Source organism: Dipteris shenzhenensis, chromosome 22 (assembly GCF_047967505.1).
Source record: "Dipteris shenzhenensis isolate YYH24624 ecotype China chromosome 22, Dip_SZ_1.0, whole genome shotgun sequence".
Lineage (NCBI taxonomy): Eukaryota > Viridiplantae > Streptophyta > Polypodiopsida > Gleicheniales > Dipteridaceae > Dipteris > Dipteris shenzhenensis.
The window spans coordinates 54,334,498-54,352,232 of record NC_141617.1 but is presented as its reverse complement, the minus strand read 5'-3'; the positions used below and the strand labels follow the sequence as shown (position 1 = coordinate 54,352,232).

Below are 17,735 nucleotides of genomic sequence, written 5' to 3'. Positions count from 1 at the left end.
AAGCGATACAAAACCTGTAGTACAGCGTGCTAGAAGAGCTTGAGAGAGACTGTAGAAGGTAGAGTAATGCTGTTCTGAAGCTCAGCAATGCGGGCACTCAAAGGCAGCAGCGGAAGCTGGAAGGAGAGGTGCAAATACGAGCTGAGAAGCAGGAACACCAGGGCTGAACTGAAGGACAGCAACAGGCAGAGGTGAAAGATCTGCAAGGGGAGCGAGGGCAGGCAGCAGGGCAGCAGAGGAGCACTGGAGGAGGCAGAGAGCTGCAGGAGGCCTGAGGAGCTGCACCAGAAGATGATAAAAATGAGGAGGGGGAGGGCCCTTATGTAGGGGAGGCCAGGGTAGGTGGTCGGCCCAGTTGGCCTAGGCCGACCAGCTGGTCGGTCAGCCAACTGGGCCGACCAGCTGGTCGGCCAAGAGCTGGTCGCCCAGGAGCTGGTCGGCCAGGGGCTGGTCGGCCAGAGTTGGTCGGCCAGGAGCTGGTCAGCCAGGGTTGGTCGGCCTGGTCTGTCCCCCGCTTCGGCCCTGTCTCGTGGGTGCCGGAATTGTGCTGGAGCGAGTCCTGTGGAGGTCGAAAAAGAGCCTGAATACGGACTAACTGAGACCTCTCTCACTGGGTGGGCACACCCACATCAAAGGCCCTCACTCTGTACAGAACACCTGGAGATGTCAATCTCAACAAGTAGGTCATCACACTAGGTGATGACCTACTGTCTCACCTAGTGTGTTGTATCCTACTGGGGAAAAGGTGGGTACACACACACACTCTTTTACTATCCCTTCCTCCATTGCTTTTACCACTTACTAGAGCTCCCCTCAACAACATCCCTTAATTTCCCTAATTTCTTTTCCCTCAAAACTCCCTTATTAAGAAGGAGAAGACAAGAATTCGGCCAACAAATGGAGCCTGTTTCAGCTCGAAACAGCCTCAGAAGATGGTCGAACAGCAGATAGCAGACTCCGGCAAGAGGGAGCTGTCCTTCACTGCCTGCCAACACCAGAAAAGGTCACAAGAGAGAGCGTCCAGCAATCAGCAGCAAATCCACCATGAATTCGTCCACCAAAATGAAGATTCGAGCTCACAGGAAACTCAGAATTCAGTGCGCCTAGCACCAAACAGGAGCCAGGAGAGAGGCGTCCAAGAATATGGCTTCAGACAATGAAAAGGAGGCATTCTGTCGCGAAGAATCTCGAGAAAAGCTTCAAAAAAGGCCTAGAATAGTATACAGCTTTACCTTCCCTTTCTTGCTCCTGAGACATGCCTTAAGAAAACGCAGCAATACCCAATCACCTTCCTTGAAGACCGAGTTCCTGCGATGCTTATCTGCAGCTCATTTCTATTTGTCCTAGCTGCGTTGAAGGACATACTTAACCTTTTCATGCGCTGTCTACAGGTCTTCCACATGCTGATCAGCCACAAATATCTTCTCTTTCGTATGCAAAATAGGAGGAACCTTTTTCCCACCTTCCACTATTTCAAACGGTGCTTTACCAGTGGAAGAATGCACTGTGTTGTTGTATGCATATTCAATCAGCGGCAAATACTATTCCCATTTTGCATTGTGCTCAGACACATAATAACGCAGCAAATCCAATGCTGTAGAATTTGCCTCTTCTAACTTGTCATGTGCACGGATTGGTATCTGACGTGTACTGGGTACACAAGACTAGCTCAGGAAGCCTGGGGAGGCTTAGAGCTAGGCAGGCTTGATTCTCGGGTTGAGTGGCAAGGGTACGAACCAGTTAGAGGTATTCGCTATTTTTGGCGCTTGGGGCCCGAGTCTATAAAAGGGGCCCAGGGGTTCAGTTCTCAAGAGAGCCAATGGGAGCAAGTTTCGTTCCAAGGTGCTAGGTCTGATCCTGGATTGAGTCGCGGACGCGCGCCTACATCTTAGCGTAGCCCAAGGCCTAGTAGCAAATCCCAGGCTTCACAGCGCCACCTGGTGGTATGGGACACCACACTGGTTTGGATTTGATTGGGAGTTCGTGCCAGTAGCTCAACTCGTGGCTCGAGGGGACATCTCCTGATTCGGGATCACATCCCGTAGATGTCATGGTTGGGTGGTGAGCAGCCTGCTCAGTTTCTCACGCTGTGTGTGTGTGTTCTTGTGTTTGTTTGCAGATCAAAGGTTTCAGGAGTGCTAGGACGTGTCATAACTGGCCATCAGAGTCCAGACTGTGGATGATATGAAGATGAAAACAGCAGTGAGGTACCCATGTTATCAAACAAACCTCTCCAAAACATATTGGTCATCCGTGGATCTCTATCTCTCACGATAGACTCAGGCATCCCATGGTACTTGAAAATAAACTTCAAGAATTCCTTTGCCATCTGCTCGGCTGTAATCTTCTTCCTCACTGGAATGAAGTGAGCGTGCTTACTAAATCTACAAATTATAGTCCATATGCCATCATGACCAAAAGGAGTGCAAGGGAGATCAAAAACAAAATCCATAGCAATGCTATGTCATGGTCTATCTGGTGTAGGCAAAGGCTGAAGTAAACCGAGCTGCTTCTACCTATCATACTTCACCTTCTGGCAAATGATACAAGTCCTGACATAAGCCTCAACATCCTTCCGTAGAGAAGGCCAATAGAAGTAGTGCTCCACTGCTTTGCCTCAATACCCCTATGTCCTGCATACGGTGGGGCATGACTTTCAGTGATCACCTTATGCCTCAATGGCTGCATCACACACAAATTACCATGCATCATCATAATCCCTCCTTGAGTGTATAATGATCATACCGATTGCCCTCCATAAGTGGATCATAAATACATGCAAAAGCATCATCTGTAGCATACTACTTCTTCATGGCATCTAGCTCATTGTGATAAGCAATAGTAGCTGCAGATACCTGTGGTTTCTAGGACATAGCTTCCGTACGTGGCCTTCAGGAAAGTGCATCAGCCGCTATATTCTTCTTTCCAGCCACATGAACAATCTGAAAATGAAAAATGGAAAGGAAGTTTGCCTATCTCATGTGCTTCTCTAACAACTTTCTCTGAGAGAGAAAGTACCTCAGCGATTGGTGATCAGTTTGCACATAAAAATCAGCACCTAAAAGATGGTGCTTCCACACAGTAAGAGCATGTATTACAGCTACCAATTCTTGCTCATATACATTCATGTTGTGTTCAGCATCTCGGAGCAGCCTGCTCTCATATGCAGCCACTTTGCCTTCCTGCCTAAGAACTCCACCAACACTGTTGCCGCTTGCATCGCATTGAAGAACAAAAGGCTTTCGCAAGTTTGGCAAAATGATATTAACATAGTTGACCCGAAACATACAAAACATTTCGCTTTTGAAACGCACATTTCGGGGCCCCCAAAAACCCTCAAATGTTGAGAAGCCCCAAAAATGCCCGTTTTGACGTTTCTTGAGCCCCCGACTTTGATTTCTGTATCGCCCAACAATTTGCAGGCCATACATACGCACGCACCCGTGAATCCCCATACAGCTCATCCGTGCACCTGTTGGTGTCCCAAGCCCTGACGTCCGTACGTACGTCCGTATGTACGCCCATACGTATGCCTCACACTAGCAGCTGCCAGCAACGACCTGCTTGCTTTGCCCAGCTCCAAAGGGCACAATTATTTCCAGCCTTCAGGTACCTATTTCCAAAACGTCCTGTTTGCAAGATGCTGTTTTTTCTGTGTGTGTATATTGCCTGGACATTGGAAGGATCTGCTGCCGCCTTGCATGTTGTAGCTGCCCAAAAAATATGTAGATATATATCTGTTTACAGCTGCATTGTACTATGTAGGCTGTATCATATGAGTCTTATGACTCTGTGTGTGTGTGTGTGTGTGTGTGTGTGTAATCATATGCTTGCACCGGGGCATAAGATTTCAAAGGTTGAGGCTTTAGCATAGACTATAGTGCAGCAGCAGGGCCCAAGCTAAGCCTTCTTGAAGCAATGTAAGCCTTAAGCTAAGGTTGAGGCTCTTTTCTTTTTTCTTGGTTGATTTTGCAGGTAGCAAGATGCCTCGTGATTCACTATGGGATAATGTTACTTTTGAGGCCAAGTATGGTGGCTCAAGTGCTCAAAAGTGGAAGTGCAAGTTATGTGGCCTTTCGAAAAGTGGTAGTGGGACCAGGTTGAAGGCCCATTTCTCTCACACCTCAAGTTTCGGAGTTGGTCCGTGTAACTAGGTGCCTGAAGAGATTTTCAATGAACTCAAAAGGTGGAAGTCCAAGGTAACAGGAATCCCGATCAAGGAACTCCCAATTTGGGAAGCCATCCATGAAGATACATGTAATGCTGTCCAAAAGATCTCACAGTGGTACAGAGGACTTGGAGGGGAAAGATGCTAGTGATGTTGCTGCTGTCAGTGGTGGTTCTAGCTCAACACCTCGAGCAAAAAGAACTAGTTTGCAAATATACAAGCAAGGGCATATGAAGACAGGGATGCAAAAGGCTGCCATGAAGGAGGCAACTAGTCAATTGACAAAGTTGTTCATTCAGTGTGGGATGTCATTTAACATTGCGCGCATGCCGGCTTGGAGAAGGGCCATAAGATCCATCTCACGCATAGGTTGTGAGTGGGATGGTCCCTCTTATACAACCTTGCGCACATCACACCTTTACAAGGAGAAGGAGTCTTTGAAGAGGGAGCTGAAACCACTAAAGGCCACTTGGGAGAAGTATGGATGCACGTTGCTATGCGATGGGTGGTCAGATGTGAGGAGGAGAAGTGTATATAATATACTCAGGTCGTCATGCAAAGGCACTATGTTTCTTCATGCCATGGATGCATCCCTGGCAGGGACCATGGTTACAGGACTGTTTATTTGGTCTCATATCTGTCAAGCTATCATTGAAATTGGACTTGAGAACATTGTACAGGTCATTACAGATAATGGCTCCAATTGTGTGTCTACGGGATAGATGCTTGACGCAGCTTGAGGAAGAGTTTCCTAAGATTGTCTGGTCACCTTGCGCAGCCCCCAGTCTTGATCTCTTGATGGAAGATATAGGGAAGCTTGATTGGTTGAGCTGTCTTTTCTCTACAGCATCAAGTATGGTGAAATTTGTCACCAAGAGGCCAAAGGTTCTGAGCATGTTCAGGGCAAACACTGATTTGGAGCTCCTAAAGCCCTCCACCACGCGCTTTTCATACATGTTTATTGTATTGGAGAGGTTGCTAAGAGTGCGACTTCGCCTGTCACGCACTGTGGTGTGTCGTGAGTGGTGTACATGGGATGACAGGGATGAACCCAAGTCTATTGCATTTGCTCAGGCAGTTTTGCAAGATAGTTAGTGGCGAGATGTAGAGGCCTTGGTGAAGGCCCTAAACCCTCTATATAGTTACCTGCGCCTCACAGATATGGCGGGTAGCACCATCGGGCTTCTATATGAGTTCATGGACAAGATTGGGGAATCCTTGGATGCTTGTACTGTTTTAGAGCCCGAAAGGTTCTTCTCTAACTAGACCAAACACATTTGACCTTGCTACCTGCATAATATTTATTTATTTTCCATTATGCATATTGCAATGCTTGCTGACTTCTAAGCTCATGTTGCATCCTTAACCTTTGAACTCTTATCATTTATGTAGGATTCAAGACATTAAGCAGATATGGAACAAGCGTTGGGACTGGTTTCATAGACCAATCCACACGGTCGCACATATATTGCATCCTCTGTGGAGGAGTGAGAGCCAGGCATTGTGTGAGGAGCTTGAGGAGGGTTGGACGAAGTACATTACTGCAATCTTGTGAGAAAGCTCGAGGATCAACGTCTCATGTTCCGCAATAGTATCTCTATGTTTGGAAAGCCAACTGCTTTGCTTCGTGACACACAATTACAGCCAGTTTCTTGGTGGGAGAAGTATGGCATTTCTACCCTAGAATTGGCAGGGTTCTTATCTCTTTTGGTAGCATATCTTGCTGAAAGTTGCTGTTTCTATTGTACTCTTTCTATGTCTCTTTCATTGAATATTTGCACTTCTTTGCAAATTGCAGACACACATTGCCATGAAGGTTTTGTCGCAGGGCTGTAGTTCTGGCCCGTGCGAGAGAAACTGGAGTACCTGGGCTGTCTTTCACACAAAAAAGAGAAATAGGCTCTCTACTGCAGTTGGAGAGACTTGTTTTTTGTCATTGCAATTTGAGATTGCTGGAGCAGAAGGGGAAACCCATTGAGCCACAACAAGTCAATCCAGATAGAATCGACATCAACAAAACCAAGGACGTTCCAGAGATTCCTCAGGAGGAGAGAGACATTCACTCCATGCTATATGAGGAGATTTCAGCTCCATCTCATGCGACACGATCTTTTGAGAGGGCTACTACCAGTGCTGCACCACCTCTAGCAAATACAAGTAGCAGTGCTGCACCACCTCTAGCAAATGATGACACATTTGAGGAGTCATCCGTTGATAGCGAGAGCGAGTGGAGCTGGCTGCCCCAATGCATCAACCTGAGTATTCTGCCCTTCATGGGCTGCATCTTGCACTCTTATTCCACGGTGTGCTCCCCTTGTCTGTTGCTCTGGCTCAGACTCTTAGTATGCATCATAACCAAGCCTTATATGCTCCATATTAAAGGCAATGGGTGGCTGTACCAAGAAAAATCAGCAGATACTTTCTCTGCCCAAGCTGCCCAGGGACTCCTTTGGATGATTTGATGAGGATCCCGGCAATGGAACCACTGTAACCGGCCTTTGACTGACAAAGGGCAGTATATCTTACTCTATCTTCTCACAACACCAAAATACAACCACCATGTTCCATTGCCATTGCCCAAACACAATACTTAGAGCATACAATTCCACAGCATAGCATCACTGAACCATACAAAACAAGGGAGGCTAGAATGCCCCTACTCAATAGCAGACACAATGACACCTGTTGGCCCCAACACTTGGCGCCCCTTGCGGTATTTATTTATTCACTGGTTAGTTCAATTACAAGGGACTCCCTTCTTGAACTCACCCACAGATGCAACCCAGTACAATGCCAACCCGTGGCTGTGCAAGTGACGAACTCCCAATGCTATTCTCTTGGTTCCCTTCAATAGCCAAGCATATAGCAAGTAGAACATATACCTAGATGAATCCAAGAACATTCCCAAACTCATCCTCTAAAAACACAACATAGTGGAGTTTCAATCTCACAATAGTCACTCATAAGATTGAAAACCATAAACTCCATCACGCATAGCAGGGACTAGCTACTATGACATCCCCACTGACGTCATCAGCACCCAACAGTGGGTGTAGACCATAGTATAAAAGTATGCTCTCACAGATACAAATCCACACACCCACACATACTTTAGCATCCATTTATACAAAGTCTTCGTTCTGAGTTTCTGTCGGCACTCCGGAGGTGAAGGGCAAACTCAGCCATGACGAAGGCTAGCACTAAAGGAGAAGGCTAATCAAAAAGTAGTCTAAATCTCTTCATTCAAGCTACAACTACTTGTGAAGTCTAAACGATTTCATTTTAGTCTCTCCCAAACGAGCAAGTAGAACAACCCAACATCATGCCAAGCAATCCTCTCCCGAGCCAACGGCAGGGCATCCAACCTTCCAAAAACTCAGCAAGAGTGGCAGTAGCACAAAGCAGAAGGAGAAGACAAGAATTCGGCCAACAAATGCAGACTATTTCAGCTCGAAACAGCCTCAGAAGATGATCGAACAGTAGATAGCAGACTCTGGCAGGAGGGAGCTGTCCTTGACTGCCTTCCAACACCAGAAAAGGTAACAAGAGAGGGTGTCCAGCAATCAGCAGCATATCCGCCATGAATTCATCCACCAAAATGAAGATTCCAACTCACAGGAAGCTCAGAACTCAGTGCGCCTAGCACCAAACAGGAGCTAGGAGAGAGGCGTCCAAGAATATGGCTTCAGACAATGAAAAGGAGGCATTATGTCACGAAGAATGTCGAGAAAAGCTTCAGAAAAGGCCCATAATGGGGGCGCCTAGGTCCAGGGAGCATGCCAGCAGCAAGAAACACCAAGGAGAGAGGATCTGTCGCGGAGAAAGCTTCAAAAATGTCTTCAGCCAGCCAAGAGAGAGCTGCAGAAATCTGCCATCTTTTGCAAAAGATATACCTTTGTAAGACTAGAATAAGTCCAATCTTACAAATTTAGAAGACTCCTCTGGTGAACAGCAGGGTAGACTAGGGAAGGGCTCCAAGACCTTCCAATAGCTTCCAGATGGGACACACAGGTGCCACAAGTCAAGCAAAGAGCCCACACATGCTCACACACAGGACACATGGCAAATAGGGCGTGGGATTTTAATGCCCCTAGGGGGTCACTTTTAAAGGTCATGACCCTAGTGCTTGGAACCAGTGACCCTAGTATATAGGACCTTTAATGGGTCAATTTTTAAAGCATGACCCTAGTGAACTAAACCAATGACCCTAGAGAATAGGACCAAGCTAATAGCACTAGGAGTTGCACTTGTTGCACATTCAATCAAAGGTACCCTTTGGACATTAATTAATGCCCCTAGCCTGGCATCCCTAGGCCAAATTCACTAATGGTTAGTTTAATCACTTCGCCATCACGTCCCTGTGACAGTAATTGTTTCTTTTTGGGTGATGCTTGTATTTCTTGGTTGAGCAAGAAACAATCTACAGTGGCTACCTCCTCATGTGAGGCTGAGTACATGGCAACTTTCATAGCCACAGTTGAGTGTGTTTGGCTGCGTCGTTTAGCGGCTGATCTTCATCTAGCATTGGAGGGTCCTTCTCCTATTGTCACTGATAGTCAGAGTGCTATTGCAATTGCCAAGAAACCAGTGTTTCATACTCGTAAAAAGAACCTCAAAAGCACATTGAGGTTCATTATCATTATGTCAGAGAGAAGTTCCATGCAGGGGAGACCAGTATGATCTATGTCTCCACACATGACAATGTTGCAGACATCTTCACCAAAGCACTTCCATGTGAGAAGTTTGAGGCATTCCGCAATGCTCTCAACTTATCTCCTTTTGGTGATTGATCTTTTCCTTGTACATCATCACATTGGCACTGCAGGGGGTGTTGGAATTATCGCCATAATTCATGGTAGTGACCAATGTATGACTAATAAGTGGGTTAGGGGTACTTTTCCCTCATTAGAGGTTTTTTTCCCTAACCGTAGTTAGGATACCCAACTACAGTTAGTAGTTAGTGGTTGGGTTAGTTAGGGTTTTGTCACTATGACAAAACCCTTAGTTTTGTGTGTTGTTGACTATCTCTTACAATACAACTTACATTGCTCTCCTTCCTACTCTCACCTTTTTGCTCACAGTCCGCCAGTGCCTCTTCATCTCTACGAGGCTCTACCTTGGCCCTCTATATCACTAGAGTCTCCTCCTCTGCATTTAAGTGAATGTCCCGCATCCAGTCGACATATCCAATAGCCTTCCACTGCTTCATTCCCGCATCCAGTCGACATATCCAATAGCCTTCCACTGCTTCATTGGCACAATTTCTTGACTACCAAGGCTACTTTCTTTGGTGATTCTCCTTTGGTTCCCTTCGTACCACCATGATCAAGCTTAGAGTAGCATAGTCTCTCAGACAACACACAATCACAAACACAAGAATTCCTACATTAACCTAAGACTATGTTCCAAGCTCTACTAAGTTCTCCAACTTGAAAGAAAAGCGGCTATAATCCTAATGTAACATATCTACACTTTTCTTGACTACATTTATGAACTTTTCTTGGATATTTTATTTTCAGTTATTTCATCTATTCTTTTATGTGCATATGTTTACTGACCACATGTGTAAGTTCCTTTGTGTGAGTTCTTGTGACATGATTTCACACCAAGGGGGTTATTTTCTACATATCCTGTGCACAGGAAAGTTTTGAGTCCTATGAGTATATCTTACCAAATCACCCTTCGCCAGATATTAAATTGTCGACATGTTGTATGAGACTGATGAACCTTTGCACATCCACAAAGGTTTCCTAACACCCATTGGGTCTACAATAGCCGTAGTTTCTTCCTAACACCTTCAGACTAGCTTTGGAGGCGAGCCTTGGTGTTTTTAATGTGGGCAGATCAAGATCACCTAGACTTATCTTCAGAACCTGTTGTCTAGATTAGCACCATGATTATTTACATTCACATAAGCTAGAGTGCATTTGAGTTCTAACTAATGTTTTTCAGTTTTGGGACGATTCTGAGTTGTCCAATTAGATTTATGAGCCTAGCAACCCTAAGATCATATTTGTTCTAGGCCTATTTGTTTAATTAATTGTGTCCATGGGTAGAGGGCATGAGGCAAATTTTATTAAAGAGAACATGCCCAAACTTGTCCTCTAAAAACATAACATAGTGCAGTTTCAATCTCATGATAGTCACTCATAAGGTTGAAAACCATAAACTCCATCATGCATGGCAGGGACTAGCTATGACATCCCCATTGACCTCATCAATGCCCAACAGTGGGTGTAGACCATAGTATAAAAGATATAATCAAGTATTAAACTAACTACCTAAACATTGTTTTAATCTACAATAGTTAATTAAACATTAAAGTTGGGATTTAATAAATGAGAAAAGTCGTTTTTGACTTTGTTAACAGCTTTTCTAAACTAATTTAGTCAAGTAACTAGATCTTTTCTTTTAAACTTTGCGGGATCTAGGGCCCAGGCCCAAAAAACTGTGATTTATCTCCTAGTCAATTCTGGTCTCCTGCACGTGCTTTCAGCTTCAGCTCTCTTGCTCTCCCCCCCCCCCCCCCCCAAGCGCATGTTCCTGTTCCAAGAGGTTCTAAGCCTACTTGCAATTTGCCCTAGGGCAGCCTAGAGCAACCTGGAGCCAGCCTGAGCCTTGCACAAGTGTTTCAACAGAGGGTGGATGGCAAAATGAAGCAGCAAATCATCTCCTAGCTGAGCTGAGATTTTGGCATGTTCCTCGTATTACTCAGCACTGACACAATTTGATCACTCTTGCCTGCAAATCCGACCTATAGTTGCTCTTTATTCACCTGCAGCCTGCTTCATTTCTGCTTTTTACATGTTTCCATGCTCCGGACAGACAAGAAGTAATTGCGATCTTCAAATTATATATACCTTTGTAAGACTAGAATATATCCAGTCATACAGATTTAGATTTTTTGTTTTTTGTTGTTCAAAATTAGCCTATTCCCAATTTGTGATTTGAGTGCATGCTCTTTTCTCTTGTATGTACACCTGAATTACTTCTAACCTATTTTATCCAAGTTCTAAGAGTTAGCTATGTTAGATTTGAAAGTATTGATTTCTGCTAACTGATTCTAACGTGAAGCTTTTGTGTTTCAGAATTTGAGAAACAGTGAACTCATGATCTCAGCCTTGGTTTTTTGCTGAGATTGGATTCTACCTCGACAATTTTTGGACTTTTCTGCACCTGGATATCTGCAAGGACTGCTATTGGCTACGACTTTTTGATACTTTGGTTCTCATACTTCATATTCCTCAATAGGGAATCATGGTGCTTGGGTTCTGTCCGAGGACCTGAATTACTAAGCCTCACCATTGAAATAAAGGAAATATACCTCGGATTAGCTTGGGTAGGGGGTGTACCTCGCACAACCATCAGCACCAGTGCCTAATTTTTTCTCAACCCTATCCCCAATGTGAATTTTGAATGATATTTTGCATAATTGTTAATTCAAAATTATAAGTTTACCTGAAAATTGTGCTTCCACTATAGCACAACTCTGACAGTTTGTAACAGAAATGCGAAGGGCAAAAAGCAGTAAGGCATGTCTTCCATGATAGAGACACAACACCTTAGTAGAACTTTTAACATCCTTGAGAACGTTCCTTGAACCAAGCCACAAAAATAAAACATCCCAGATCAATACAATGACACAAAATATTATGAGAACTTACATTTTACCAGATGTCTGCTGCAAATGTCTCTTAAGGGACCTGACAAAAAGCTTTGCCATCTCATGTTCATCTTCAACTTCATCACCAACATCTTCCCTCCGTATCTTGCTCACGTTTATAGATGATCCTTGAATATTAATTCTTTCGGCTTCCCCGCTAGTCTCTAGTGTGCCAGTGTATTTGTCATTGTCAGTTTCCTTATCACATCTATGACATATAGACACCTCTGCATGTGTTGTTTCATTTTTCGCTGCAGATGCCAAGCCTTGTTTTTCTTCCTCTTTGCCAATAATGCCGTGTTGTGTAATGCAACCGATCTCACTAGTCTTCGAAATTGGTACCTGAGTATCCTCTTTGGAAGGGGACCAATTTCTTTCATTTTTAATAGATCCTTTGCCACCATTTGTGAAAAACAATCTGTCAAGCTTGTCTCTTTGAGACTTGTCAGTTTTCTGCTCAGCTATCTTCCTTACAGCAGTCCTTTCCTTTCCCAGCCTTTTCCCAGGCAACATACCAGCAATTCCTTCAGAATATAACCCTGTTGCTTCAGGTGATTCCAGTATGGGACTCCCACAAATATCTTGTTCAGATTCTACTTCGTGAATGCTTTTCTGCAAATTTGCACAAGGATGCTCTCTTACCTCTGACATTAATTGTTCATTTTCAGCTAAACATCTTGTCTCTGCTAATTTAACTTCTGCATCCCTCGCATGTACTGCTTGATGAACACACTCATCACGTAGCATGGGTGTAAAAGAGTTCATTTCCTCTTCTTTGACTCTGTTTATTGAGTTTGCATGGTCTTCAATTTGCTTCTCTTGATGCTCACTGGAACTAAGAACTCTGTCAAAAGGGATGCCGAAAGTGTCACCTGTATTAATGTAAGTATCACTCTTGTGGAGCTCAGTACTTCTCAGCTCTGCGTCTTCTTGACCCACTATACCATTGCAAATATCTTCAAAAAGCTTCCGATTGGTTTCATCTTTCCCCTGAGCGTTATTGAAGGGGGAAGAACCAGACCCCTCTCTACCTTCATTGTAGACCTCAGAAACACCACCCTTCACAACCTCCATTGAAAAACACTGCAATGCTAAAACAACTGATACATCTGTTCCTGCATCAACATTACTTTCTACTGAAGCAACTTTACCTTCATCTACTTTCTTTTCACGTGCTGAAACTACCTTTCGTATTGATCCCTGCAATCTTTGCTCCCTTGTCCGACTTGTCTCAGGAATGAGAGTGTTCACATTGTTTTGCTTTCTTGAACTCCTCTCCTCCTCACAGGTAGGCTTCTTGCAGGAGGAGGACAATGCAGGGGCTTTACAAGAAGACCCACGTTGCACCTTGACCTTCACAGAAGAAACAGGAGTAGACGGAGGTAACTTGGAGGCAGAGGAGCTGCGATCCTTTCTGGGTCTTAGCTCCATGACAGTAACAATGTTGTATGTATTTAATTCAGCTCCTTGTTACAACACAGAGATGTGCTCACACTCTGCCATTGCTCTTTGTATCTAAAAGCAAAGCACCCCACACTACATATATTCCAGATAACTAAATGCAGCTGCAAGTCTTGCAAAGAGACACACAGTATATTAGAGGATGCCTACCAACCACAACCACCTTACTACCAACTCTTCAAAAAAATATGAGGCGATTCATGCATTTAAAATAGACTAGGTGTAGAGATACAAAGAACACAAAAAACGTCTTTAAAAGAAAAATATACACATATATTGATGCTGCAAGCACCTTCTTAAGATTTAGAAAATAACAATCATTACGCGACCAATAGGCTTTGGTAGATTGTGTAAAATTTCGCACCTTCGCTAGCAATTATAAAAGACGACCACATATTCAGATTCAGTCACTGCTGAAGTACTTATAATCAAACTACATGAAAACTACTGAGACAACTCATCAACATTACCAACATCATTTTTTTTGGGGAGGGCCAGCTAACCCTTGTGTATAAGGGTTCGTACCAATGGTAGTTATCAGATCACATAATTTATCTACATCCCTGGGACAGGCATCACTTTAACACTGGCTATTGCACGACGTTTCCATTTACACTAGCTTCGGTTTGGAAATCATCTCACAATTCTAACTAATTGAAGCTTAGTGTCATTGAATATACAAAGCTCACTAAGATTCAAAATTTGTTAAGTAGCCAACATGAATGGTTGAGCCCAGACTTCAGGAAACCAGGCCCATTATTCATTACCCCCTTTCGTAAACGACAAAACCTTTCAAGAACCTTTCTAGCATGGGCACTCAGTTTTCGATCGTAAGATGCAAGGAGCTGTACAGGTTCCAAGCAAGCCAGCCCAAAGCAAAACTGAAATGCTTTCCAATGGCATAGATCTTGGTTAAGCTTTGATTCGCAATAGAACAATAAAGAAGATGGTGTAAGCATAGAGACCACCCATACGCGATTAGGAAGGGAGGTTCTTGGCAGAAAACTCTCTTTCACTCATTTGTGAGATGCACACATGGCAAGGGGAAACACGGGGAATTGATTAAACACACACATGGATGAATAGAATACAGAGCCTCAGAAGCAGAAAATGGGAGGACAGTAGACAGAGGGAGATGGAGGAGGAGCGTTGCCCTGTTTGTCATCTAAGTCTAACTTGATTGGAGGAGAGGAGAGGGAAAGGAAAGCCTTGTCATCTGTCGTCTAAGGGTCTTATGTCATGGAGGGGACAAAGAGGGGAAATATGGGTCTTATGTCATGCGAGGAAAAACATCCAAAAACGCTCTGCTTTGGGACATTCTTCCCCTCCCGAAAGCTATTTCCGACGATTTTTGGATGCCACATGACATATCACCTGTCGGAAGGTAATGCTCCACACCACTCCTCTCCTCCCTAATGACACTGGTTTTATCTTCTCCACAAAGCAACGTCTGATTACCCCTTACGTCCCTTGTTGCATTTGTTGCCTCCCTTGGCTTGCCCGGCTCCTGTGCAGGATTGCATCTAGCAGCTGGAATTTTGTATGTTCCCCTTCCTGTCCATTTCCGTTCTGCTTTTACATTTCATACTTGGTGTAAAAGTTCTGCAGAAAAACATTCGAGAAGCCACTGATGAAATTGGGCACTCTTTAAAGTGCACTCTTCAAGACGGGTCAGGAGCTCCACTATGTACATTCTTGCAAAGGTATTCTTTGCCCAAATGCTTGGACTGACAGAGAGAGAGAGATTGATTACGGAGAGAACGTCTTCTACTAACCGGATCCAATGGCTGCTCCGCAATGACAATGCTCGTCATAAGGTTGAAAACCATACACTCCACCACCTATAGCAGGGACTAGCTACTATGACATCCCCACTGACGTCATCCGCTCCCAACAGTACTTAGTATGAAAGGTATAAATGTTTTGACCAGCACTCATACTAGTGGAACTGCTATTAAAGATTTTGCAAAGGGTCTTAAGTTTTGCATTATAGGTAATAACTATAGTTGGCGCTCCATCACCGGGATGAAATACCACAGGTTTCACAAAAGCATCTTTCTGAGATACAGCTAATTTACGTCAGCACAAAAACTGATGTATAGTTAGAATGTGGATCAGGTGCTACTCTAGTAAGAGCATCTCAAACCTCTTATTCGAGGTTTCTCTCACTCATCTAGCAGGGTGTCCATGCACATGAGAATAACGATTGTACCGAGATGCCATTATCACAACGCTATGTTCATAGGTGCACTGTGCATCGAAAGAAATATTGGAAAGAAAGGGGTAGAATCAATATAATAAAGAGCAAGACGCCGACGTCAAAGATGGTCACGGCCAGAGAAAATTGGAAATGGAAAAGAAAAAAAGAAGATTCGTGGCTAACGCCGCTTAACAGCTTAGAAAGACGCACCGAGCGAAGGAATCAGACATAAAGTTGCAAGATAAGCGAGCACACCTCACAATGTTACCATGCTGCATTTCTTTGAGAAGAGAGATTCCATGTATAGCAGTGCTAGGAACTCCTTCATCCTCTCGCTCCAAACGGATCTTCTTCAGAGCGATCGTCTCATTAATCACTCTGTCTCTGCTTTATATGCAACACCGCTTTTTGGTACTGAGATGTTGTTAACGAACCGGTTATACGCACAGTGCCCTAGCGTCGACTAAGGTGGCCGCAAGCCGGATTCTGGGCACTTTCCATCCCCCCCATGGATGGCCGAATTGATGGGCTCCAAAGTGGTAGTCGCTTGACCGCAGTTAATCGTGGGTTAGGTTTGGATGACGCAGATTCTGAATTTGTTGCTAGGATTAGAATTTTTAGGGCAAGTGGTAGGTCTGGCCGGATCGGATTTAATCTCCGCTGACCCCAAACTTTTACGATGACAATGCATGCCATGTTGAAGTACCGAGTGCTAGTGTTTCTGAACGGAAGCTGTAAGCAACTATTTACCTAAGAAACGGAAACAGAGTGAAGCACCCCACCAGAGGTAAGTTGGCTACTTACGTTCGAATCTTTTAGATGCATCCTTTCTGCTTCGCAACATAAGGCCAGGTTCACACCAACTAACAACCAAGGGAGGTCGATGGAGGAGTCTACCACTATTGAAGCCCACTCCTTGAGCAGTCTAGTTATCAACTATCAAGGAAACCTACAGCCTGCAATAGCCTCTCTACTTGGTGGTGTTGTGGGTGTCCAACCCATGGGTGGTGGCGAGTGTGCCTTACATCTTTCTTTCAGGCGAACAACTCAAAATCAAATGATTTTGAGGGTCTTTACAGACCGCCCAAGTCCCCACCCGCCAAACTTTGTTGCAGGGGTGTACTGCCACATTTAAAAAGCTTATTGGATCCTTAAAAAAAGAAAGGTGGACAAAGTTGGGCAGCCAAGACCCCCTGCCCAAGAGCATGGGCGGGGGTTTACATTGTTGAAAGCATTTATTGCTGCTTAGGGGCTGGTGGGGCTTGAACCTCCCATACCTTGCCACATCTTCATGGCAGTGTGTAATGATCCCCGCCCACCATGGAGGGAAAAATAGCAACTTGGGCAGGTGGGGGCTTGGTCTGTAAAGACCTTGAGCCACATCACCCAGATGTCCCTATTGCAAGTTCGGTGTCCATGTGGTGTGAACTGAGCATAAGATGTGCCCCTTGTAGTTCGTCGTTTTTTAGCCTAAAAGGGTCCTAAGGGATGAACTTGAATAGCTTATATGTTCGGTTCCGCTGCACTTCTCACATGGTATCAAAGTTAAAGGTTGGCTAAGAAGACGTGTTGGGGAGAGGGCTTGGAACCAGCAAACTACGAAATATTTTGGGCGGCATTTTGGAGCTATTTAAAGAGGAGAATAAGAAGGTACGGGGCATTTGGGAGTACATAAACGGGAGTTTTCAAATCTGAGAGCTGTCGTGTGTGAAGGCCAGACTGTAGGAGCTTGAAGGAAGTGCTTTCTGCAAGCCTCTTTGCCTTGTTTCTTGCTCTCCTCTCTCCTTCTTCCTTCATACCCTTTTCTATTATCCTCCCACCTAACTTTCTCCGTTCACTCCACTTTTGTCCAAAATGGCTACCCTGTGAGAGATGGCAGAAAATAAGGTGAAGATCCTGGTATTACCCACCTTCTTAGTATATCATCAACTGGACGAGAATACCTATGGTGTTTGGTGTGGTATGATGGAGTCCATTTTGTAGTCCTGTGACATAACAAACTTCATTCTGGTGAGTGTCAAAAGGCTAGACCCCCTTGCAGAAAACTTAGCGATCCTTGATCAAAAGGAGGCCAATAATTTGGCTAAGCTTTAGGATAGAGTCAATGCAAGGGTACGTTCTTTCATTTTTCTGAGCTATATTTGTCAAATTATAAATCATGTAAAGCACATGACGGTAGCCAAATGCATATGGGAGTACCTAGCATCCTTGTACAATAGGACTTCCCCCGTGATGAGGGTTTC

General features: G+C 44.4%; 1 protein-coding gene and 1 pseudogene across 2 annotated transcripts in view; one reads left to right on the top strand and one right to left on the bottom strand.

The window, feature by feature from the left end:
* The window catches only part of LOC147888302 (uncharacterized), a 40,499-nt gene extending 24,553 nt beyond the window's left edge, over positions 1–15,946 (bottom strand). Inside the window, exons 1-2 of one of the 2 annotated variants that reach the window (XM_087393711.1) lie at positions 15,748–15,946; positions 11,833–13,404 (exon numbers count right to left, since the gene is read on the bottom strand). In XM_087393711.1, coding sequence (XP_087249837.1) covers positions 11,833–13,262 — 1,430 coding nt within the window. In that variant the 5' untranslated portion in view covers positions 13,263–13,404; positions 15,748–15,946. The remainder of the gene's footprint in view (positions 1–11,832; positions 13,405–15,747) is intronic. The other variant, XM_087393710.1, reaches the window with a different exon arrangement.
* Positions 3,984–6,146, top strand: LOC147888303 (uncharacterized; annotated as a pseudogene).
* Positions 15,947–17,735: the final 1,789 nt, after the last annotated feature.